The sequence below is a fragment of the Lonchura striata genome, chromosome 4 (assembly GCF_050655825.1).
Source record: "Lonchura striata isolate lonStrDom1 chromosome 4, ASM5065582v1, whole genome shotgun sequence".
Classification (NCBI taxonomy): domain Eukaryota; kingdom Metazoa; phylum Chordata; class Aves; order Passeriformes; family Estrildidae; genus Lonchura; species Lonchura striata.
In genome coordinates this window covers 40,957,805-40,984,116 of record NC_140706.1, presented here as the reverse complement: position 1 = coordinate 40,984,116, position 26,312 = coordinate 40,957,805, and the positions used below count along the sequence as shown (strand labels likewise).

Sequence of the window (26,312 nt, the reverse complement as noted above, 5' to 3'; positions counted from 1 at the left end):
ACTGGTTTGCTTGCCTTGCTGCACACCACAGGGCCAGCAGCTGTTGCACAGCCTCGGATGTCCCTGCCTCCCCCAGATACCTGCCCTCCTCTGCAGGTGCCTGCAGCCCCCAGCCCTGTGCCAGCCTCTAGCAGCCAGGGAGACCTGAGCAGGGAGAAGAGCTGCAACGAGGCCATGCTGCCCCCTCTGCGAGCAGCCCCACTTTGGAACCATGTCTGTGTTCCTGGGCAGGTGCCTTTTCTGGAACACAAGTCCTGTGAGGAGCAGCTGAGGGAGCTGAGGGTTTTTAGCCTGGAGAAAAGGAGGCTCAGGACTTTACTGCTCTCTACAACCACTTGAACAGATGCTGTAGCCAGGTGGGGCTTGGCCTCTTCTCCCAGGCAACCAGCAACAGGATGAGTGGGCATAGCCTCAAGCTCGGTTTGGGGAGGGTTAGGCTGGACATTAGGAAGAATTTCTTCACAGAAAACATTGCAATATAGTGCCTAGGGAGGTGGTGGAGTCACCTTCTCTGGGGGTGTTGAAGACTGATGAGACACACAGCAGGTGACTAAACACTGGAATGGACACAGGGAGGTGGTGGAGTCTGTTCCAGGAGGTGCTTAAGACAAGATGTGGCACTTAGTGCACTCCATGGTCTGGCTGGTATGGTGGTCCTGGTCACAGGTTGGACTCGATGATCTCCAGAGGTCTTTCCGAATCTAATTGACCCTGTGATTCTTCAGTTACGGTCACAGCACCACCGGCCTGTGGAGCTCACAGCTGCACTTCCAGTAGGGAGGGAACTGTCTCATCCGGCACTGACGCCGGGAGGGCCAAAGGCGCTTTTATCACGACATTAGTTAATCTAAGTTGTCTCTTAGTGACTCTTCCCCGCCACGGCGACGAGACAAAGGCAGCGGAAAAGCGGCCCCGCTCCCGGACGGGGAGGCAGAGGCCATTGGGAAGGAGCGGATGGAAGGAGGCGGATGGGGGCGGGCCGGGGCGCGGGGCGGAGCAGGCGCGGGCGGGCGGCCGCGGTGAGCGGCGGTGGGGCCGTGCGGGTCCGGGGCCCTGCGGTCCGGGGCCCTGCGGGTCGGGGCCCTGCGGGTCGGGGCCCTGCGGGTCGGGGCCGTGCGGTCCGGGGCCCTGCGGGTCCGGGGCCCTGCGGTCCGGGGCCGTGCGGTCCGGGGCCCTGCGGGTCGGGGCCCTGCGGGTCGGGGCCCTGCGGGTCGGGGCCGTGCGGGTCCGGGGCCCTGCGGTCCGGGGCCGTGCGGGTCGGGGCCGCGCGGGTCCGGGGCCCTGCGGGTCCGGGGCCGCGCGGGTCCGGGGCCCTGCGGGTCCGAGGCCGTGCGGGCCCCGGCCGGCGTGGGCGCGGAGGGGCGCGGGCGGCGGAGCTGAGGCTGCACGGAGGGAGGGACGGGGCCGGGGATCTGTCGCTTTGGGACCGTCCCGGCCGCCTTCCGCCCCGGAGCGCCCTAAAACTCGCCGCGGCGCTGAGCCGGGCACGGGGCGCGGGGGGAATGACGGCTGGAGCGGGTCTGGGCTGTCCCCTCGCGGTGCGGTGCCGAGCAGCCGGGCTGCCCTGCGCGGCGGCGGGGCCGGGCCTGCCCCGGGGCCGGGCCTGCCCCGGGGCCGGGCCTGCCCCGGGGCCGGGCCTGCCCCGGGGCCGGGCCTGCCCCGGGGCCGGGCCTGCCCCGGGGCCGGGCCTGCCCCGGGGCCGGGCCTGCCCCGGGGCCGGGCCTGCCCCGGGGCCGGGCCTGCCCCGGGGCCGTGGCGTCAGTGAAGGGACGGGTGGAGATCTCAGCTGAGCGCGTTCCTTGTTCCGTGATAGCACTTGGAGAAAACCGTGCCCGAAGAACGTCTTTTGAAAGAGTTCACCTCAGGGAAGCAAAGATACATTGCTAGAGTAAGGGTTATGGTGTCGCTTGGGCACCTTGATTGGAGCCGCGTCGGAACCCAACGGAGTGTCCTAAGTTAAAAGTATCCACCTGTAGTGGTCAGTGCATAATAAGAGAAATGTGCAAATAAACAGTACGACGTGAAACATTTAAAAGTACCCACTTACTTAGCAAAGAGGTTCTTTGGAATCTTAGCAACAGTTTGGTTCACCATTGAGGTGAAAGCTCTCAAAGACGGGGCCTCTTGATTTTGTCCCTTTCTGCAGAGATCACAGCTATATGTTGCTGTTGCAGTAAGTGAGCATCGTGTTTGTTGTGTGTGTCATATTTCCGAGGGAATTGTGGAAATGCAGAGTACAGCACTCCAGTGGGGTGAACCAATGAACTTAGTAGGAAAAGAGCAATGTGTGCCAGCAAAATTCCAACATCCAACAGCAAAACTGTATTATTTCTGCTGCTGAGAATCCTGAAGTACTTTTCAGTAAGGGCAATTTGACGGAAAAAAAAGGCTTCAATAACAGAATCAATTGCAGTTGCCTTTGCTTGAGTTTCTGATACAACCACTATGCTTTAAGAGCATAGCAGCTTCAGCATTTGGCATTTGTTCTTGTAGTTTTAGCATTTGTTACCTCTTATGTCTTTGGAGGCACATATGCAAGTCTGTCTGGCAATAACATAGGATTGAAGAGAAGAGGCTTTTAGTGAACTCTCAGAAGCTCTCTGATGTGGGAAGTATGTAGAAAAAATATATTCAGCTTAATGTTTTGTAACAATGTATTATTTGCTCTTGACATTTGATCATATAATATTAGAATTATTTAGCTTGGAAGGGATCTCTGTTGGTTGTTTGTTCAATTCCTTGCATAAAGCAGTGTTGTTATCAGTGTTAGAGCAGGTTGCTTCAGGCCTTGTCTGATTAAACTTTCTCTTTAAGGATTTGAATTGGAGTTGAAAGTTGGGTGTGAAATTTAGCCAAATTTGGAACAAAGTGTCCCAAGTTTTGGAAAGTTATGTACACAAAGTTCACATTGTTATGGTTGTCCTCAGAGACACCTTTTCTGTCAAAGTCTTACTCCATATCAAAAGTGTATGTGTGGCTTATCTCTTGAGTGTAACCTCAAGATGACTCACTTTAAAAAAAGTCAGAGATATTCTAGGATTAAAATTATCTTTGCCTTACTTACTATACTTACATGGAATGAACAAAGAAATTTTATAGGCAGCTTCCTTTGCTCCCCACAGGAAAATGAACCTTTATTCATATTTAGTATCAGCTAGAGCAATCCGGGTGGTTACTTTATGATTCCATGCTGATCTCATTGAGGCACCTATAGAATCTCTGCACCTGTTCCTGACTTCTTGCCAATGGGTCTGCTGTAACTGCTGCCAATGAAGATTTTGTCTAACCCCATTTTTTGACACACCCCTGTGTGACCTCCCCCCCCTGCCCTTTGTCTGCAGGAATAAAGAATATTCTAATAGCATCTCACTAAAGCATCAGGGCTTCCAATAGCCCTCACAGATTCGAGTCCTCATAACCTTTGAGTGCACCTCTACATTCATTTCTTGTGTATTCAGACAGAAATACAATATTGGGGGTTTTTTGTTTATCTTTTCACTTCATTCATGTTTTATGGCAGGTTTTCATTAGGTTCTTACATGAACCTTTTCTATATGAACCTCTGTAGTTCATTTCAACTTTGAGAGATTGATAAGTAGGGTCCTTTAAATTTCAGATTTCTAAACCAAGTTGATATTAATTAGTAACCCACATAAATAATTCTATTCTTTGATTCCAGATTCTGTCCGGACCTGCAGCAAAACAACTCCACAAAAAGAAACAACTTCAGAACAAAGATGAATATTGGGAAAGCTTACAGTGCTGCTAACATCAGCAATGGAACAGATCTAGTTATTGGCTTTACCTCTTCCACAGTAGCTGTCCTTCTATTTGGGACAAACTTTGTGCCTGTCAAGAAATTTGATACTGGTGATGGTAAACTTAATTATATTCTTCTCTTTCGTTTGCTATTTTTGCTAAAAGGAATAATATTTTACCAGCAAATTACTAGAGGCCATCATCAGAGCCTTAATCCAGAGACTGTGTTTAATTTTGTCTGCTGTTCTTAGGGTATAAAGCAATAATACTGCTTCAGGATGTGGCATATCTTTAGAAGAGCCTTTTTATAAGTTGTGCACTTTGACAGTGATGATGTACATTTCATGAGAATTTCACAATGGAAAGTGAAATGTTCTTTGTTCTACCCTTGTGGGGATTCTGATACATAAAGTGTTATTTATAAATAAGGTAAACGTTGTTGGACTTTGGAGCATTGCCTTTCAATTGTGCACCTAACATAAAAAACAAAACCTGAAAATTTAGTAATTTTATTTTCTGACTTGGCAAGAGAAAACAATCATTCCTATTTCCTACTTGGAATATTTTCACTTTACTAGGTTTATTTTAAATTTTCATGTTTATATGAAGCATATATGAAGCATAACTAGTTACCAGATCTGTAGATGATTAAATTTGCCATTATATTATTGCAATATAGTACCTGCATCACAGGCTGGATATAACCTTTGCTCTTTGTGCCAAATATGACCCTAACAAGACAAGCTTGGGCATAAAGTTAACTGGTCTGCCCAGTTGACCCTTCAAGAATCTACAGAGGTAGACTACAGTGACGGAAGAGATCTGTCACTGACCATCCTCAGTGGCCGGGATTATTGGAAAAGCTTGAGCTTTGAAAAAGTCTCATCCTGTGTAGTCCTCTGTGTTAGCAGCTACTGGAGTGGTGGGAGAAGTTTGCAGCAACTGAATAACTGAATATTTGTCAGAAGTCCATCAAAGTTTTCATGTGTTTAAGAATTAGGGCTTGTGTAAACTTTGGCCAGCAAAGTGTCTTTTGCAACTCTGTAAGAAGAATGTGTGATAAGGAAAAGGTTAACCAAATTATAATGCACCCTAAAAATACATCCCTTGCATAAATTGTAATAGGTTCCCTGACGTTCACAAAGGCAGTGGCCCCCATTTTGATTTTTTTCTCTACTACTGTGTGGAAGATAAACAGTCTGTTAAGAAATTCACACATGCAGTATTCTACAAATTCCCCATTGTGTGCATTTGATTTTTCCACAGGCATGTTCTTCCAGTGGATTCTCTGTGCCTCCATATGGATAGTTTCTTTGGTGGTCAATTTGATCCAGAATTGCCCCCGGTTTTGGCCTCTGGCTATGGTTGGAGGTTTTGTGTGGGCTACTGGTAAGGATAAAGAGATTCCAATTCTTGAAACTTTTCCGTATATAAGATAGGAGTTATATAATAGTTATTCTGTTCTTTAAAGCCTCACTGTTAATGGAACTGCACCCTTATAGTAAATACTGTTTCATTATGCTTATTTTATAAGAGGCAAATTCATACCAGAAATAACATTTAAAACTACATGGAGGAACATTCTATGTTCAGTGTATTTATTTTTTAAAAACACTGTTTCTTACTGCCTTGTACCTTCCTGAATTTCTTTGCCTTACAGCCAGTCACAGAACCTAAAGTAAACATATACAAGACCACATTCTATTTTTTTTTTACTGATTTCAGTTTTGGTTTTTGTATTTCAGGCAATGTTACAGTTGTCCCTATTGTTAAAACTATTGGCTTAGCTCTTGGTCTTTTGATATGGGCTTCTTTTAATTTGCTGACAGGCTGGGCAAGTTCAAGGTAAGTACGTTTTAAATCTTAAGTCCTTAATTAATTAAAAACATAATTAATGTTGCCAAGTCTTCATTAATCAGTGAAAACTCACATGTAGAATCATAGAGTCATTCAGATTGGAAAAGACCTTTAAGATAATCAACTCCAGCCGTTAATATAACACTGCCAACTCTGCCACTATCCTATGTATTAAAACTTTTTCCTTCATAGTGGAAAGCACTCCAGTTAACTCTTTTAGCTTTTTGTGTTTCCTCTGTTTTAATAATAAGAAGAATGCCTCATGATGTTGTTGAGTCGATAAATAACGTATTTATGAATGTAAAACTAGTACATATTTGTGGTTTTTTTATCTGCAATGTGGTCTGATAAAATAACTTCAGTTTTTAAATATACATATTAAAAAAAACATGTGAAATTAAAGTTTGTTTTTGTAAAGTAGTCATAGCTTTTTGCAAGCCAACTGAAGCACTGATGTAATACTGAAAATATATACTTAAGCAGAATTATTTACATAAGTCAAGACTTCAAAGACTGTTATAACTATTTGTATAAAGTCAGTGCATCTAAGTAAAACTGGTTGAATATTCCAGGTTTGGTTGGTTTGGAATTGACCCAGAAGAGGTATCAAGACCAATCTTAAATTATATTGGAGCTGGACTTTCACTTATAAGGTAGAAGTCGATTCTTATAATGAATATCTGTTATGTAAAATATATGTTTGATAACCAAACACCAAGATGATTTAACAAGAGAACAAATATATTGAAGAATTTTTGGCAAATCAATTTACTTCCAAATTCATGAGCTGTTCATACCTAGTTGGTCAGTGTTCATGTAGAAACAGACATGTTATCCAGTACAGGGGTGAAATGGTTATCCATAAACATGAAAATATATTTTTATGCTGGTAGGCATGTTCAAGGCAAAGCAGAGATACATGGATTGTCTCCCTAGCTAGGTTATTCTAATGGTTCACTTTTCCCAAATCCTGTCAGAGGACAGACTGACTAAAAGAATCTTGTTGAGAAAACCTCAGATTTCTGATCTCACTTCACTCAGTAAGGGATACAAATCTTAATCTCATAATAATAGAATATGCCACAGAATCCATTCCATGGACTTGGGGGTCCATGAAAGGCCAGAGACTTTGCATGTTTTCCTCTCTGTAATAGCTCTGTGTCATGCAAATCTTAAGCCACACTTCCAAATCCCACGCAGTGTCTTCCTTCAGGATCTTTGGAAGGACTTTATTCTTTCTTTTCGCGTGTTTGCTCTTTGTATGAATGCATACATTTTGGTTCAAACACAGAGGAAAGAGGATCTTTGTTATGTAGCAGTGTTCTTGCTTTCCAACTGGGTGTCTGGGAAGATAGCCCTAAATCTTAAGGGCTTACTGTAAGCACGCTGACAGAAGATGAAGATAATGCCTTTCAGAAAAGGAAGGTATTAAGGACATGGAGATAAGCTATTTCTGACTGGTAGGAGTGGGTTTTTGCCTTAGAATCAGGATTTTGTCTTCCACTTTTCTTATTTTCTAAGAGTCTGCAGCTTTGTATCCATTCCTGTTACACATGGCACTTGATTTTGGGAGGTACTGAGAAAATAGTAGCAGTACTGCTATTCCTGCCTGATGAATTCATGCAGCTCACCACCTGCTTCCTGTTTCTGAGATATCATGGAGGAGTGACCAACAGGAGGAGAGATTGTGAGCAAACATGTTTCCCTGGCAAACTGCACAAAGCCTGTGCATGTTGCTCTGTGGAGCTCAAACTTCAGCTTTCTGTGTGAAATCTGTATGTTTCTTCTGGAGGAAACTGCCATCCTTTTGTAACTGTGCTTATTCCTTCAGTAAGAAATTAGTCCTTCTTCAAATGGAAATATTCTGTTTACAGCTAGAAGAAATTCCTAGATCATTAAAATATTTTTCATAAAAGTAAAAACAGATCCTTCCAGTTTTGATTGCATGTATTTACCTGGTCTCCTGGAGGCGGGGTTAAGAGTAGTAATATTACCCTTTCTTCCCCATTTTATTCACTTAGTGCACTGAGCTGCACTGAGCAATATCCCTTTTCCTTCTGTATGCTCACAAGGCCCTGTAGCAGCAGTATCCCATTCCTCACATCTGATGAAAGACTAAAACTTAGTATTTTTCCATGACTATAGAGGCAATTCTATGCAGGTTTAAGCTGTTCCATATAGAATTTTCAAGCATGTGTTCCATATGTGTGTGGTTTGGTACAAAAAGGCACTGTTAGCTAAAGCATCTGTTGTTAATGTGGTTGTAACTACACACTGTTAAAAGAAGATGTTTCAATCACATTGCATAAGAAGAAAGATCAATAAAGTGATACAAAAAGTGATTTATTTACTTACTTTCACTTTTAGCTAAGTTAAATTCATAACTTAAAATTATTACATTTATATCTTGTATATATATATAATCATAGTAAGTTATGACTTTAAAGCAATTGCATTTTTAAAATATACTTCAGTGATGCTAGGATAATAATGAAAACAAAGGAATATGCTTCCAAATAAAACTTTTGTCTCTGGACACTAAATGTTATGTCCTTATAACTGACATGGTATTTATTGGTGTATTTTTCTCTTCTGAGTGCTGTCATATTTCTTTTTATAAAAACTGAAGTCCAGAGTTCTTCAACTTCATTAGAAAGCACACCTTTACTAAGAGAAAGTGTAAGTACTCTACAGTTGTTATTTTACAGCAGTGAAAATGCCTATCCATGTTAAAACAAAAAACAAAAATGGGTTTGTTAGGTTTGCTAGGATATATGATTGACTACATAAAACAACATAAATATGTACTGATTGTATCTTATTCTGCTGATCTTGGATATCATTGTGGATATTAGCATCAGAAAAGGTATTCCCAAGTGTTCTTTCTTGTTTGTCAGCTTTAGATGGCACAGAAAATCCTTCTTCATTATAATGGAAATTATATAGAAGAGTGTATTACTTTCTTATATGAAAGGAGGAAGCAATTTCAATTAAACATCAGTTTAAAGCTGTGAGGGTGCTTAGTTGAAAGGCCCTGTTGCAGACCCAAGAGACTGTCAAGAGTTGCTGACTGTCATTATCAGCTGTGGCACAGGCTGGAGGCCAGTGAGAGGTACCAGATTGGCTGTTGCTCCTTGGGGAGCCCAAAGTATGCAAGGAGACCTGGAGAGCCACAGGCTTCTCCTACCATTGTACCTTACTGCTGGAGGTCAGTGCTCAGTGGCTACCTGAACAGAGAGCCCTGAGAGTTTTCTAGCTGTGCTCAATGCTCACTAGAGGTTCCAGTCTACCAGACTGAATCACAGATGACGCATTAAAAAATTGTACATTTTAAGAAATAAAACTAAACTAAATTTGCATTAAAAGTCTTGCTTTTTTTTGCAGTCTATTAATGTTTCTGAAGATACCACTGAGGACTCATGGGTGAATAAACTTTCTCCAGCAAAAAGGAGACTCATGTAAGTTGTTAACAGTTCTTTTGCTGATGCATAGAAAGTAGCCAGAGAAAGTAGTTAACATGGTGTAAGAGCAGAATTTGTGTCCTGTGGTTTCCTAGCAAAGCCACACGATAAATAACAGGTTTTTACATATAAGTGTAGTATGCAAATCTATATATGAATAGCTGCACAGCTATTTAGATTATTCCATTGGCATTGTTGAGTGTGTCTAACCTTACCAATCAAGTATTAGTACTACTGTGAAAAATATAATTTGGCAAAGGAAATAACAATATCAACTCAGTAATTACAGAGCTGGGTTTTAGCACCTAGTTGATTAGCACTCTAGCATAGAAGAAGCCTGTGCTAATAACATGCTTCCAGGTGTGGTTTCCAAGTGAATACATCTGGAGAAGGCATGTCAGCATGGTAAGGAGACAGCAAAAGTGCTCCAAAGTTGAAGCAAGCTAACAAGAAGTCAGTGTGGGGAGTGGAGACTGCCAAGAAGGGGACTGAACAGTCAACAAACCTGGGAAGTTATAAAGAACATATAGATGGCAACAACAAAGGTGAGGGTGGGAGCATTTTAAATTGAATTTTTGTTTGTTGTCCCCTAGCTCTGCTTTTAGGAAATCCTAGTTATTTAATTTCCCATGTCATTAATGTAGATTGCTGGCTTTTGCACCAGTAATTGCCTGTGTTGCTTGGCTACAAAGTAGGGGGAAACTATGTGAACCATTTCTCTACTAGAAAACAAAAATGTGCTAAAATGTATTATGTTTATGGCTAGCAATTTTTATATGATGCACAATTTTTACCTGCAGTACTGGGTTTACATGTATTGTCTAGTTCCTTAACTCATGCAAGGCTATTTTCTCCTGGTTTTGTTCTTTTAAAGAGGCTGTAGTCTGGCTGTAGTGGCTGGAATACTCTACGGTTCCAGCTTTGTACCAGTACTTTACATCAAGGACCATGGGAGAAGAAATGAAACTGTATACACAGGAGCAAGTCAGTTTGGTAAAGGCTTAATAGATCACTTCTATTTCGTTTCATCATTGTGTTCTCCTGCTTTTTTGAAGGCGTAGGGTGAAATTCTTGATATGCCTGAAAATACATTGTGACAATTTATCAGTTCTGCACTACTTTAGATGTTACAATAATCATAGTCCTAGCACTCTCTTTTTCTCAGAGGTGAATTACACCATAAAAAACACAGAAAAACAGCCCAAAGACCACCATACTTAACTCACAGGTATGTTTCTGAAGGCATTAAATACTATCATTCTCAAAATACAGTGTCTGTATGAGTGGAGAATAAGTTAAACTAGGACACAAGCTTACCAATTGCCAACAGCAGTAAAGGAAGAGAAGATTGATCATAACTGATGAGGAGAACAGATATGTAACAACCTCAGTAATTAAAACCATGTTGTTTTTTTTTTTTTTTAATTGAAACAGTTTAACATAAGCCTAATTGCCATTTTTAAACAACATTCCCCCAGAAACATTTTCCTTAAGGTTCACGTTATACTCTATAAGGTAATGCCTGAAGCACCTTAAGAACAAAGCACTGCTGAGAACACATAATGTCACCATTGTCATGTACAATTTCTCTTTAATACTGGAATGTATGTATTCCCCAGCCAGGTAAAACAGATGTCATTAACATAGCTGCCATTCCTGTTGAGAATTTATAGCTCCAAGGAGACAAGGATCATCTTGTTACATGCTTCTGCTTTACCATGTTGGAAATAATCTCTTAGCATGTACAAAATCCATAAAGGATTTGTTATTGTTCATAATTGTAGTGATCAAAATTGTGATACATCCTTCAAGATTGAAAAAGGACAAAACTGAGTTATGTCTAGCTTACATAGTCTGTGCAATTGTCTTGCCCTTAAATGTACAGAGCAAAACAAGGGTACAGGAATACAGGAACATAGTTATGACTTCTCTTGACCATCTACCATTACATAAAATCCCCACCCCAGTTTTGTAGCCTCATCTGAGGATTTTCTCAAGATTTTATTAAGTTAATTCAGGAATACATTTCTGAAAATAACAGCTCATAGAATTGTTTAGAAACCTGTAATAAGTCAACACAGCATTTAAATCATGTTTAATAGGTATCATTGATTGTATGCATCCACAGACTGGCAGCTGTGTTCAGCACAATGAGATTTGAATTTGAATTCTTAGGAGTAGCACCTTTATGCATTTTTGGCTATATGAATGTTATCAGTGAATATAAATTTACTAACATTTTGTAATTTCTCTTTCAGATTTAGATTATGTTTTTGCACACTTCAGTGGAATATTTCTTACTAGTACCATCTACTTTTTGATCTATTGTGCAGTCAGGAAGAATAAACCTTATGTTTATCCCCAAGCCATATTGCCAGGTATGACTGTTTTTTAAATCAGCATTTCATTTCAGTTAGTCCTTGGAGCATTTTGCAGTGATTAGTTCAAGATGTGTGTTGGAATTGTGGTTCACCTTTCAAGTATCTTCATGTGACTCCTTGTCTCTTTTGAAAGAACACTAATAGGTGATTAATTAAGGTTAGGAGACAGTGATAACTTTGTTCTAATCTGAAACAAGAACAAAGTGACATTGCAGCTTTTCAAAAACTGATTGCCAGAGTAGAGAGGCATTGCCCAGAAAATAATGAACTTAAATTAATTTGCTGCTTCAGTTGGAGGAGCTGATTTTTATCCTTCGAGCTTTGGTTTAGTTTGCCAGAGCCAGCTTGTTAAAGTAGTTAACATACTAAAATATTTACACACAATTGCTGTATTATGCTATAAGTATAAAACTTTCACAAACTGCTGCCTGTACCTTGCTATGCATGTTTTTGATTGGGATTTATTTCTCTAGGATTTGTTTCTGGTGTGCTTTGGGCAATAGCCAATTGCTGCTGGTTCCTAGCCAATCACTATCTCAGTGCTGTTGTCAGCTTTCCAATAATTACTGCAGTAAGTATATAAAAAATAAAATCTCTAACTAGAATTAAAAGTGAATGGGTTTTTTTACCCTTCTGTCTTTGGAACTGAGTTGAAATTATGATGGGTCTAGAGCATTCTTGGTCAAAAGTATACAGTGCCTCCTCTGCTTGTCTGCACTAGTCTTTGGATTTTTAGGAACATGAATGACTGTGACAAGCACCATCTTGGTCAACATCAAGCATAAGAAAAACCAGACGAATTGAGAGTGTGAATCTTCAGGTTATGTAAAAGCCAAAGCTTTGTAAGCAGAATTATATCAAGTATTTAATTGAAGTGATTGTAAGAAGGATTTTTTATGCTTTCATCCCAGGAAGTACATTTTGGTCTGGATGTTTTTGAATTTGTGGATTTTATCTGCTAGTAGTGGTTTTCCTTGCTTAATTCAGGCATTTTTTTCTTTTTACAGTTCTTGAACAAACAGAACAGATTATGTACTACGAAAATGGTGTTCTTATTTAAATGTGTGGAAAATTAGTTGTGCTGTCTCTGTTTTATTCCTGTTTATGATGTACCTTTAAAGCATAAATTCCAACTACTAGATAAAAGTAAACTTTGCATTTGCTTTCTTGACACTGCACTAGTTGGTAACGCAAAGGTGGCAAATAAGAGTTAATAAATATTAAGACCAAAGTTTTGCTTAACAGCTGTATTTTGGAAGCAAACTAATGAAACAATTTTAATAGGGATTAAGCTTTGCCTCAAGATGCAGTAAGTCAAAATATACTCTGCAGTATGCAATGAAAAAAAAAAACTTGGGATCATTCTAATTAGAAATTGAAGGATTAATAGAAAGCAGCTTTAGTAATTTAGTTATCAGTATGCCTAAAGGGCAAGGATGTAAAAACACAAAATGAAAAATATAAGGAAGCACTGATGAGAAACTGCCTATCTGGATGGCAGGTTCAGAACTGCTGCTTTATTTCACTCTGGAGAAAAATTTTTAGAGAGGTATTCATCACATCCCTTTATCACTTCATTCAATTTTTTTAAAGTGCATTCCTCTCACCCATTATCTATAAAGTGAGATAACCCCTCAAATAATAGTTGGCAAAGTCACTAGGAAACAGCACCCACATATATATTCAGCATGAGACACTGTTTGCTGTTTATATCTGTGTCCCATCACCTGTACTGATGATGAAGAGAGGAAGGTCACTGGTCAAACATCTGTCAAGTGTTTCTCAGAACAGCTGTAATGCACAGCATTAACAGAGCCAGTTTTGCTTCATGGTCAGATATTTTCTCATCAGAGATGAAAATTCAGATAATTTCTCCCTCAGGGGAAGAACTGTATTACCAAGAGTGCCTGGAAGTTGCTGTTGTGTTTCACTGTTTGCTGTTAGCCAGGAAACCTCTACAATAACATCACTGAAATTCAGGAGTTTCCCTGACCTGTCTCCCTGGCTGGCTTTGTGCTTTGTCCAGATGCCAGCTATACAGGAAATACATCAATGTTTCAGTCTCCTGATATCATACTGAGGAATAAAATCAAACTTTGTCCAGTAGGTAGTCATGCTAATAAAGGAAACATTAGGAAACATTGTGGACTTTAATTTGGACTAAAGTGAGGCATGTTATTTGGAGTCTACTGAAAGAACATGTAACAGCTGGAGCAGACTGCAGTGTAATTTAGAAAGATGTTGTGCCTACTGCAAAAAAAGAAAAAAGAAAAAACCAAAAAAAAACAGTTTCTAGACTCTTTAGCCCTTCTTGAAGATTTTATTGTATCATACTTAGTAAATAGTTCAGTGATGTTTATGCTTTTGTGCTTTATTTACACAGAATGGAAATACTTAAATGTGTTATCCAGACAAAATTAAACCACCCTCAGAGCAGTAATGAGACAGAGTAAATTTTAATAAAATGGTGAAATGTACAAATTTATCTTATTCTTTAGGGTCCTGGCCTTGTTGCTGCAATGTGGGGAGTCCTTGTATTTAAGGAAATTAAGGTAATGTAATTAGGTCTCTTCACCTAATATCTCTTGTTTGCCTCCAGCTCTAGAAACAGCATGACTTGGTATACAGCTGTATACAGCTGTATCTCAGATTCCTTCTCCTTGCAAGTATTACATTATGAAACTGAAAGTGATATCATGCCATATTAAGTTTTCTAAGAAACCTGAAGAACTGTGAACAATTTTTACAGGAATGAAGATTTTAGTTCCATAGCTGTATGAGGAGCAGTGGATGTAGATGAAGACTAGCACAGCCAGGAGGCAGGATGCCAGGCACTGCCTGAAGACAGTTTTCATTTCAGCCAGTTCTTTCAGTGGAGCAGGGGAATGAGCAGTTGTCCCAATAATGCATCAGCAAGTGTATTTTATTTTTAGGGTCAGGTTCAACAAATTATGTAAAAATGCAACAGGTATTGTAATTACAATTATTATTACATTGTAATTATTATTATAACAAATATTATTATTGTAATGACCTTTGTAATTACAGTGTAATGTAAAGATACTAAATTGATACAGCAGTGGTTGTCTACAGCAAGCTAATTTACTGGATTTTAACATATAGGACAGAAGTTAGTTTTCTAGTGGAATCTGAAGCACTGAATGCTAGCAGTGTAATACCAGGTTCTTTTTGCCAGTCTGTCCAGGATCCATAGGTACATAACTTGGATCTAGAACTAGAAGTTCTGTGTCTCCTACTGCAGATTAGTGTTGCACCACAGTAGAAGATCATAATGTTCATTACCCAAATCTGTAACTCTAAGCCTTTCGGTCTTTTCATATAATCTCTGCCTAAATTAAACTTAGTACTTTGTTCTGTTCTTTTTTCATGTGGTCAAGATGATATTTTCATTTTTCTCCTCTTTTGCCTGTACAGGGACTGAAAAACTACGTGTTACTGTCAGTATCATTTTGCATCATTTTGGCAGGATCACTTTCCACAGCTTTTTCTAAAGTTTGAAAGGACCTTCTGGACCAGTAGATGGTGCTAGCATTCAACAGAAATACAAAGACTGTATTGTTAGATCACAATACATAATAATTTTCAAAATGTATGTCCAACATTTACCCTAACTTACTTCGGCCAGGTGGAAAATGAAAACATTTGGCATGAAAGAAAATCTGGAAATAGTTGTTCCTGTTTTTCTTGGAATAGTAAGAAAATCAAAGGACTTTATTAATCAAAGCTAAATGATTTTACTGTTACTAACTATTTGTTTTTTTTCATTCAGGTGCTAAATTTCATGTCATCATAAATTGCAGTTTACTGCTGTGATGGTGGATAATGATTTTAATTTTAGTCTGTAATACTGTATGTGTTTGCAAGTTGATTTGTTTTATTAAAATATTTTATTTTATTGATTTAAATATAAGATGCATCTTGAAATATTCCTTATGAAACTGATACACATGAAGATAATAAAGATTTTCTTTTACTTAGAAGCATTATTCTTTAAATTCATTAGTTTACATTAAAATGTTATCTTTCCCTTCACTTCAGATTTGTGAAGGAATTTGAATAAAAACGGTGCTGCAAAATAAAATACTTTTGTTTCACAATGTTTTCCATAACCAACACTTAACAGGTACAGCTGTGTATTTTCTTACTTGTGGCAGGTAACCTTTATGTATGCAGAGCATGTTATCTGCATCTCCCCTTAGCCTTTTCTTCAGTACATTAGACAACCCCAGCTCCGTCAGTCTTCTCTTGCTTGTAACTTGCTTGCAATTTCTCTGTGTCATTCCTGATAATAGAATGGAAGGGACTTCAGAATCATCTAGGTCCAACCCCTCTGCCAAGCACAGGGATGCAATTCACTAAACCAGGTTGCTGAGGTCCGCATCCAACCAGACCTTGAACACTTCCAGAGATGAGGCATCAGTAGCTTCTCTGGACAGCCTATTCCAGTTTTTCACCACCATCTCAGTAAGGAATTTCATGGTAACATCTAATCTGAACCCAACCTCTTTTCAGTATAAAACCATTGCCCCTTGCCTTTGTCACTGTCTGCCTGTATAAAAAGTACCTCTCCCTCCTTTTTGTACACTGCCTTAAGCTTCTGGAAGGTTGTAGTGAGGTTTCTCTGAAGCCTTGTCCATGCTGGTCTCTCACTAAGTGGACTGGGTCTGTGTAGAGTAACAAAATATGGCAGTCAGGCTATTAGCCAAAAACCAAGAAGAACAGCTGTAAGACTGGGTGTTTTTTCCCCATCCAATTTGCAAGCTCTGTTCATAGTTACACATCACAGCTGTTTGCCATCATGGCTTGATAATGTTAACATGTTTAGATTGCAAAAATAATTTCTTCTTTCTCCCTTCCACCTTTCTTTGCTCTGCAGCAGATTTGATTTTAGAACTGTTACTCAACCTGCTTTATCCTATCTTGTATTTTTTATTTCTACCTAGGTGTCAGAATTTGGTGTCTGATATTTTCCCCCTCTAAGGCATTTCTCCAATTTTGGTCTCTATGTTAACCTTGTCCTCCAACAAGGCAGCAGCATTTTTCAGCCAGATGTCATCTGCAAATTTAATAAATGTACTCTCTAATTTCTATAAATAATTAATGAAAATGCTGCATGATGCTGGCCTTTACTTACATTTTGGTATCTAATACTTCTTTTTACTTTTCAGGGAACAATTAATTAACCTTTGAGTACAATTTGCCTGTATCCTGCAGTGCATTTGTTTAGACTTCATTCTCAGAGCTTTTACATAACATCTGGTAGAAAAGTCGAGGTACATGATGTTTTCTACCCTAATACCTGATATTGAACTGAAAACTGGATTTTCTTCTGTTCAGTACCCAGGTCCGGCACAATTTCTCCTTGACAGATGCTTGACTGTTACTTACCTAGCCATTATTCTACTGACTCAGACAAGGAAAAGTAATATATGCACTGTGGTTTTGAAATAACGAATTGAGTAGGATATTTATTAATTGCATTGGTTCTGTTTAATTTCTTAAAGATGACAGTCTTCAGGATTCCCTTTTTAAATATTCTGGGAATATATTCCATGCCAGAAAATTTGTGATAGACAATGAATTAGAAAAACCAAAACACAATATCCTCAGGCTCCTCAGACTTACAGATAGGCTTTAGTATGGCAGTGAGGTGCATACTCTTCACCAGTTTATGTATAGTAAGTTACTAATGCCTCAGTCCTGCTCCCTAGGAGGTGCAAAGGCGATAGCAGGACAATCTGCCTTGGGCAAGCAGGTGACAGCAGCAGGGACAGAGGGGCAGGTGCCTGCCCTGCACAGCCCCTGTTTCCCCCCAGACCCTCTCTGGCCACAGGGAAGCCGTGCTCTCAGTAAGCAGTGAACTCTGCAGAAACATCCCTCCTGCTTCAGGCAGGCGCTCGGGGCCCTGCGCTGGCTGTTCCAGTGCCCCTGCGTGGAGCATGGCCAGGGGCTGCTGGTTTTCCAACCATGCTTGCCTGTGCCTGGTTGCACAGATGCAGGCATGCTTATCAGAGTTTTGAAACTCAAGGGCTTCGTGGTGTCTAGAATTATAATCACTTTAGGTAAAGAAATGTCACTTTTAGATGAAGAAAAGAAACTTGGATGCAATATTCCATGCTGAACTGTATGGGAGATGTTATAAACCTTACATTCTGTTCATCATCTCTATAACAGCCATGATTTTAAAGGCTTGGGATATAATATTTACTCCAGGAAAAAATCCCAAACAAACTAGTAACCAGAGGGGTTTTCTTCACAAATAGACATGGACCCAGTTCAGCTCTGGAGAAGGTACATGCTCCTGTCCCTGCCATTATTGCCATGATGATGAGAGACAGAACTTTCACCCTTTCTGCTTTGGCCCATCCTCCACACATTCCCTGGGACAGATGACCTTACAACCTCTGCTGTTTCTCTTGGGGGGATGCTGTTAAATTAACTTCTAATATGGACACATTTATCTACTGGATAGGATTACAGAAAACAGGTAAATCTTCCTGGGTAGGAGCACCTTTGCATTTCCTAGTTTTTGTACAAGATCATTGCTTTCCTGAAAGGAAAAAAAAAAAAAAAAAAAAAAAAAAAAAAAAAAAAAAGAGGAAAAGAGCTCCTGTCCATAGCAATTGCCATGTAAATAAATGTTTGTAATCTGATGCAGTTCTCCAGTCTATGTTGTAAACCTATCAGATGTGCAGACTTAATTGCTGACTGCTAGGGTGTTAATTAAAATTCTTGCTTGTGACAGCTCAAGTATGACCTTTATTAAAATGTTCTTTAGAAGCTATCCTATTGGATTTGACTTGTTGACTGCAAGAAAAAAATCCCACTTCTTCCAGCACTTTTCTGTGAAAAATCCCATGTGGCATTCCAAAATAGTTTTTGTGATGTTCACTTGGAATATGTTGTATAAATATTCCACTCATTTCTGAGATTTTCTTGGTCTTGATGTTTCCAGTTAGAAATAACACTGATACTTCTTTCATGCGAGGATGCTGGATTAACAGCATGTTTACAGAGTTAGTTGTACAAAACAGTCTGGAAGTAACTTGAGTTTAGTAAGATAAAATTCTACAGCTAATATAAATTGTCATGGTTCTGTTTATACCAACTTGTTTTTGTATAAATGGAAGAATCACATCTCTTGGAGAAAACTAAGCTTTCAAATATTTGTTTATGCCTGTTCAGCAACTTTTAAGAATATATTTGAGCTTGCTTTAATAATTTTTCTCTGGTAATACTTAGAGACAAAGTGGCCTTTAAAATATAGGTAAACTGGGAGTATTTGAAGATTTTTATTCAGTCTTGTGAATTGGGAAATCGGTGTCATCTTTTTTAAGATTTCTCTTACCTCCTTATTCCTTTACCTGTGTTAATTATCAATGGATATTTTGAGGCTCACTGCCCTTCCAGAGTTTTATTCCTTCATATTCTTAATAAAAATTATTGTATCTGGAAAAATCATTTAAAGACAATTGCTCCTGTCTTCAAAAGTAAACAGTGAAAACTGGTGCTTTTTTTAATCCTAGATAAATTTTATATTTTCTTTGTATCATAATTTTCTTTTTCAACTGAAATTCAAGGTTGATTAAGTACTATTTCAACTGTCTGGCCTGATCCTTGAGCTTGCTTGCATCTGGCCTGAAAATAAAAAGAAAATTAAGATGATGCATGCTAACAATTAGTGTCTTCCTTCTTTTCATTTTGACCGTGTTTTCAAATAGAAACCTGATGTTTAATGCCCTATTCCATAATTACTGAATTACTAATGGATTGCACCTTCCTTTAGCTATATGTAATGCTGATAGATAATGACTACAGAGCATTTTATTTTAATTGCTGAAGTGATGATTCCTACATTCTTCATGCTTATCATAAAACATTTTTTAAAATCTAAAATATATTTAATTTTTAATGTAAATACCAAACAGTTCTTGTGTCTCTTGCTGCTCTGAAGGGCCTGTTTGAAAGTCTAACCTGAGAGAGGAAATAAAGGAAATAGGACTTGCATTAGTCCTGCTGCTATCAGTGATTCAGACAGTCCTTGTGCAAGTAACTTGGCATGACCTCAGGTGTTAGTATCCATATAGGAACTGATTCACTGGTACTGACATAAACCATATCTAGAGATACTTATTTCTCATGTCTCAGGCTGCAGATCTTCTAAAAACATTTCCTGCAGAACTGAGAAACAAACCACACATCTTCCAGGACCAAAGCAGGGAAGAGGTGCAGAGGGAGAGGTTTTTCACTTCTTAATAAGATGAGAGAACTGGTGGCAGCAATTTTTCTGTGCCCCTTGGTTTGCTGCAGTGAGTGAAGCTGTCACAGCACTCTGAGCTAGTCTCACTGAGCCTGTAGGCAAACCTCAATTGACACCATTCAGGGATCAGAATAAAAATGTTGCTGTTTGTGGATGGAGGCTGGGGAGAGGAGCACTTGTTCAGGAATTGCAGAATGATAACTGCTCCCTACCTGTATTTGTACACCTGGGATTTGATCCCAGCCAAGAAAGAGCCCTGGGAATACAAAGGCCACAGGCTCTTCACAGATCCATCTTAGGAGAAAGTCTGATCTACTCCTTAATTGGATAGCAATATTTCACATCAGGTGATGCTCTGACTCTGCAGGTTATTTTCCAGTTGATTTTGTATGCAGTTGAATGGCTGGAACTTGTATAAAAGCATACCATGGCTTGTGTTCCTTAAAGCATTCTGTGCTTGTCAAGTTCAAAGGGAATGGTTTAGACTGTTGGCTTGTCTTACTTCCACATGTACTTGCAGTGAGCATGCATGACCTCATCATCAATTTTTGCTTCAGATGTTTGTGTTTAGCATTTTCAAGTGAAGTAGCTGAAATTTAGTGCATAAATCCCAAAACTAGCATTTCTATCTAACTAAAGCTTTATCTGATTAAAAAATAGCCTTGTTTGAGTGTTTCTAGAAGTTGGCAATGTAACACATTATGTGATGTTGGTAATGTGAACAACAAGACATTTATTACAAATAAGCATTTTTAACTTGTGAGTTGTAAAATACATCGTGTTTCCCTGACTTTTGAGAGGCTAATCACCACAAGGTTTCTGTTTATACTCTTCTAACTTTGCAGACATTGAAGTAAAATGCTTGTCTTTTTTTCTTCTTCATTGGTTACATTGATTGTAGTTTAGAGGCAGATAGATTCTTTTTCTTAGTGGGCAACAGTCGATTCAACAAAGCAATAGAGAATTTCACAAAAAGGAGGATAAGCTGAACTATGTAGACATATTCCTATAAGGGGTTGGTGATATCATGCCATGCTATTCTTTAGCAGATCATACCTTCTCATTCTTTTATTTTGTAATTGTTGTGTCCCCAGCATTTCCTTTTTTTTTACAGGAAATTGTGATAATCCAGTTAGACTGATCCAATTAATAAACTTTTGATATTGAATACAGATTTCATTCATTGTTCTCATTATATGGGTCATGTTGATTAAAGATTATGCCACTACCCAGCTGTTTGCTACTAACAGACACCTTGCAGTGAAACCAATGGATAGAATCATGAGGGAGGTTGTGACCTTCTTGGCAGAAAAACAGCTACATTAACTTTCTTCACTGTGATGAGGTCACCTGAGGAAATTCTGGGTGTGGGTAAGAGCACTTTAACCTAGCACATTAGGAGCATGTCCCTGCTACTTTTTGATTGTTGGGACAGAACTGCTCTTTCATAAAACCTTTCATTTTCCTCTTTGTTTTACTTTGGTGAGAAGATTCAGCTTAATTTCTCTTTTATCTGAAGCTAAGAATTTTGCAAACATCTATAAATTTACTGTGTCCTGCAAGGCTTGCAAATTTATTTGCTGCTTGTCCTATTTGGTATCATTTCCATGCCTTTACAGTTAACATCTTGATTTTACTAGAAATCCTGAATCCTGGCTACTCTAAACGCAGTTTTTAATATGATCTTTTTCATATTTTCTGTAATTTATTAGCTATGTCTTACACATTGCATCTTAAATACTGTCTGCTGTTGATGGCTGGGCCTGTTTAAGGATGAGATGTGTAGTTTCTTAGTCTCTTTCAGTTTTAAGTCTTTGTAAAGTGTCATTGTGATAACTGTAACTTAAAACACAAGAAAGTATCTTCTTTACTGGGCCTCCATGAAATATGCCCTGACCAGGATTTGAAGACCTCTTGCATTTCTTTAATGAGGAAGATCCAAAAGAGCATGGTTAGACTCCAGCAAATGGATTTCTGAGTGGCTAGGAGGCACAAAGAGCTGCCATGCCATGAAATTACTTCTGAACATTTAAAAGAATTAAGCACCTCAGCAAAACTGTTCCCTCTGTCCTACATTAGTTTTTTATGTCTGTGTATCTGTTGCTAGAAACGTTAGCTTTCACATTGATGACAATTTGCTGATGGAAAATTAGCCAGAATGTCAAATTTTAGGGTTACCATCAAAACATTTCAAGGAATATCACAGTTTCAAATCACCAAGTTATTTATATCTGCAAATACCTGAAGGTGTAAATATCAATATATATGTGTAGACATGTAGAGATACACTCTAAGTTAGGTCCTTTTAGTTAAAAAAAGGTCTTGGAGTTTTTGCAACTAGCTACCTGAAAATGTCAATTCAGTGATTAACAGCAGTAGAAAAATGCTAGCATGTTTGAAATTATTAAACACTAAGTGGGGAAATATCACTATGCCAGTGTATAGTTTCAATTTACTGATCATTGAAATACATGTTTAATGGATTTTTAAACGTCATGCAGAAACAAGATCTTCCCTTTTACAAAATAATTCCTACTTTAAGTAGCACAAGACCCAGCCTGAACATGATAACATTATCAAAATGTGATAACATGTCCATACATTAATAAGAAACACGTTACTAGGGATTGATTAGTCATTGTGGGTTATGCAAGAAAAACTGAACACACAATAAAGGTTTGAAAGACAAGAGTGACTTTTTCCAAGAAAGCATAATCAGTGTTTTGAAACTTATTCTCAGAAGATTTAGTACCCAGTAGTATTATAAATGGGTTCTGAGGCAATTAGTGAAAGATAAAGTCATTTCTTAATATCAGTCACCACAGCTGCTCTGAATGGAACCTCTGGCTCAAACCTTTAAGCCACCTGATTTCCAGAAAGATCTATTTCATGAGAGAAACTTTTTAGTTCCAGACATAATCATTTGAAGTCCAATATTTGCAGACTTCAGCTGTTCTACTACATATAGAGAACATGTGATATTCATTTCATTAAGATGGCAATCTAAATTCCATGGCCAGGTTAATCACATAAGCACCTTTTCAGTGTAATTTTTCAGCAACTCTCATTATTGGGATGTTCCCAAACAGTGCAAACGTTTTGGGTAATACTGACATCTAATACTTAAATTAGAAACTAAACTTTATCATTTAAAATCTGTTTACACTGACCAAGACCATTAGATTAAAATTCACAACTTCTGTAAAAACTTTGAAATATTCCTTCTAATGCAGAACTTTGCACAAGCAGAGGCTGTTTCTGACAGGTATCATTCAGACTAGCAGCTCTGTGAATAGTTACACTGCTAATTTGGTTTGTATCTGCTGTGGCTCCTGTCCTGCTGCTCACTGCCCAGCAAAGCAATTTCTCCATGGAATCAACATGTGGTCATTAGTACAGGTGGGGACTATTTTTGATTAGGGGTGATTGTATTTTTTCTTCTGTCCAAATTTGTCACCACGGTTTGTGCTAATTGTGATGACAAGCACAACAAAGTCAAGAGGCAAAACTCCAGAAGACAGTAAAACAGAAAATGTTAGAGATAATTGAGAAAGCTAGTAGAAATTAATGTGATGAGAAATATAAGCAGAACATTGATGTAGGACTTCCACTAGAAGGACAATGAGTGTTTAATTAAGATGTGCCAGACAGGCAGAAATTCAAGAAGTTCAGATGACAGATAAAACCAAGATGAAGATGACTGTTTTTACAGTGCGGTAATAAAATTAAGGAGCAATGAAGTTACAATGACAGTTTCTGATTGTCTGAGTTAAAGGGACTTTCAGCAACTCTGACATATTGAATTGATTATGCTTCTAATTTAGGGATTGTGGAATGTTTTAGCATAACTTTGCTTAGATGACAACTTGGAATCTGTCTCTTCCAGCCTTACATAGTGAAGTAAAGGAGGCTAAAAGGAGCAGTCTTTGTACAATTTTATCTGAGAATGCCCTCAGTATTTCTCCCCAACCATTGCAATGTGCCAGCAGCATAACTTATTTTCCTAGTTACTCAAGTAATAATTCCATTATTTCTCTGTGTGTTTGTTCTCAAAATAAACATGACTTGTCAAAAGTTTCTGTTATGTCCCCATTTTCAAGCCAGTAGGCAGTAAAGCTGACTAATAATATTTGAACCTATTAGAGAAAGAAGGAAAAAAAAGTAGTTCTATTAGTAGAAAAGAAAAATAGTGGTTTAGTCCTCTTGTGGCTGCTTAAATGACTTATTAGAAGCAAATTAATTTAGAAAAATTGTCCTTGTATGCAATTAAAAATCTGATGCCATAATTAGGTCATATTTCTGTCAGTTTCATAAAGGAAATAAGTGCTCTAGTACCAGGAAAATAATCTTTCAGTTTGCAGTATAGTTCTTAACAAATAGTCTTGAAAGGAGAATCATGATATCATTTTATTGATAAGGCAGTGTCTCATTTAGTTCTCCTAACACAATCATTTTAAGAAAACAGCTTCAGGGAGGAAAATACTTCTGCTTGTTTTGTGATGTAAACTCAGCTGTTTTTCATATTTTTAAATATTTAAGCCTAGGCCCAGAGCCAGTACCTGGAAACAGGAAGTATGGATCTGCATATTATATTGATGCCAGTTTGAAGGGATTACCTTATTTTCCATTATCTTGTCTTCCACTTTAAAATAGTATTTGAGAGCATGTCCTTCAGCTGGAGAGGTCTCACAAGAGGATCGGAATGAGCTGTGTAACAAGCTCAGCAGTGGGTAGGATTGCAGCTGTCCAGTGGTGTGCCCACAGAGCCTTTAATAAGGGTAGCTAAGATGTGCCAGTCTTGACAGGAGAATGAGTCAGGTGGACAAAATGTGTGTGCCCAACCTGTTCCTTGTGAACTGAAGTGCAAGGGGAAGAAAAATGATTTCTTAAAAAGGGTATTCTCAAATACATCTTCACTGACAAGAAGCAAGGGCAAGGTAATTTTGAGGAGTAACAATGTGCTTTGGTCATGAAATTATTAAAAATGTCTCTGCATAGCCAGAATGCTTTGAACTATTTAGCAAATTATTCTTATTTTTGCCGTATTGGTGTCTGTAAACATGGGCAGCTGCAGGGCAGGAAGGGTGGGTGATACGTCTCTCTGTAACCACACCCTTATGCAGCACCTTTACTTGTACCAAAGAGAAGAAAGAAAATCTGAGCTACTCCTAGACTCACTGCCTATTTCTGGGATAAATATTGAAGAGAATTTTTTTTTAATTATATTGCAGCAGGTATCAGAATAAACCAGTCTTTCCCTTTTAAATACAGATTGGAAAAAACCCCACTGATTACGTAGCAATATCATCATCATTGCTTTTTTATACTCCCCTTTAATTCTTCTATAATTCTACATTTTGCAAGATCAAGTAAATGTGGTTATCTCCTGCAACACTTAATCTATATTTTTAGTACAAAAATTTTGCTATCAATTTAAAATACTGAAGATTCAGAGAAATTGTCATCACCTGAGCTAAGCTATCAAATTGTTTAATAAGAATGATTCAAAACATCAGCAGGGGCTTTTTGTTTGGCTTTTTTTTGCATTTTTTACGTTTCCCATTTTTATTTATCTTTCTATGGAATAAGATCTGAGAAAAAATACAGATGTTTATGTAGACTTGAAGCATAAATATACATATATAAAGAAGACTAATTCATTTTGCTACAGTAAAATTCACAGCAGTCACTGAAAATATGCACAGCAGCATTACAAATTCAGGACTGTCAGTCGTCTTGAGCAGAGATTTCTAATGCAATTTTCTCAAAAATAAAAGTAAAATCAAAGTTGTTTTATGGCAAACAACCATTGCAGATTGATATCCTGGGTTGCCATATCACATGAGGAAGAAAAATTATTCTGGCTTTTCTAGTAAGATAGAAAACCAATCTGAGGAAGATATGCTTGGACTTTTCAGTGCTAGGAGGAGGAAAACTTTGGGCACTGTCCAAAGCAACGTATGTAGGAATGCATTTTTAAAATGCTTCTGCCGAAGAACTTTGTGTACCCCACCAGAAGACAAATTTAATGAGAGCTTTCTCCTCTTCAGCAGTGTGATCAATAAGCAAGTCAAACAAATAGAGAAAGGAGTGTTGTTGCTCATGGATGATTTTGCTTTTCAGACAGATTGAATCAAGGCATCATTGCCCTGTAATGAGTTTGTGACATCTGCAAAATATTGGGAAAGAAATACAAGCATGCTATGAAACTTCAGTTTGAGCACAGTAATAAGGGTTTGGGTTGAGGCTTTTCTGCATTTGATATCATGAGAAGGTGGGTGTATGTATATAAATAAAACTGCTTCTAGCTCATAAACAAATCCCCAATTTAAGTTACTTATGTATAATTTTCTTTCTTTTTTTTTCTTTTTCTTTTTTTGCATACCAGACTATCTCCTCACAGAAAAGAATAAAAATAAAGGAAGTAGAGAGGATACTAATGTTCTATGAAGATTTGCTAAAACACCTAAAATGCTTGAACTTCAATGCAAATATAGAGTTTCTTTCATTATATGTCAAAAAAAAAAAATAGTGTATTGAGATACAAAAATTTTTGTGCTTAACTTATTCCAA

At 38.5% G+C, this 26,312-nt stretch overlaps 2 protein-coding genes across 7 annotated transcripts in view; both read left to right on the top strand.

Annotated features, from left to right (window-relative positions):
• The first annotated feature begins 939 nt into the window (after positions 1–939).
• On the top strand, positions 940–25,994 carry TMEM144 (transmembrane protein 144). Of its 6 annotated transcripts, none has more exons than XM_085578015.1 (12): positions 940–1,019; positions 3,680–3,876; positions 5,026–5,148; positions 5,505–5,604; positions 6,189–6,269; positions 8,214–8,295; positions 9,001–9,074; positions 9,952–10,070; positions 11,336–11,455; positions 11,932–12,029; positions 13,957–14,010; positions 25,863–25,994. In XM_085578015.1, exons 1-12 carry the CDS (start codon positions 955–957, stop codon positions 25,869–25,871), a joined length of 1,122 nt encoding a protein of 373 aa, XP_085434141.1. In that variant the 5' UTR covers positions 940–954; the 3' UTR covers positions 25,872–25,994. The 6 variants fall into 6 exon arrangements, with proteins under 6 accessions (XP_085434141.1, XP_021395261.4, XP_085434140.1 ...); XM_021539586.4 differs by lacking the exon at positions 25,863–25,994 and adding an exon at positions 14,894–15,459; XM_021539587.3 differs by lacking the exons at positions 940–1,019; positions 25,863–25,994 and adding exons at positions 1,705–1,888; positions 14,894–15,459.
• Positions 25,874–26,312, top strand: part of RXFP1 (relaxin family peptide receptor 1) — an 87,620-nt gene continuing 87,181 nt past the window's right edge. The window contains exon 1 of the mRNA XM_021539588.3: positions 25,874–26,013. The gene's annotated coding sequence lies outside the window, so the exon portion shown is untranslated. The remainder of the gene's footprint in view (positions 26,014–26,312) is intronic.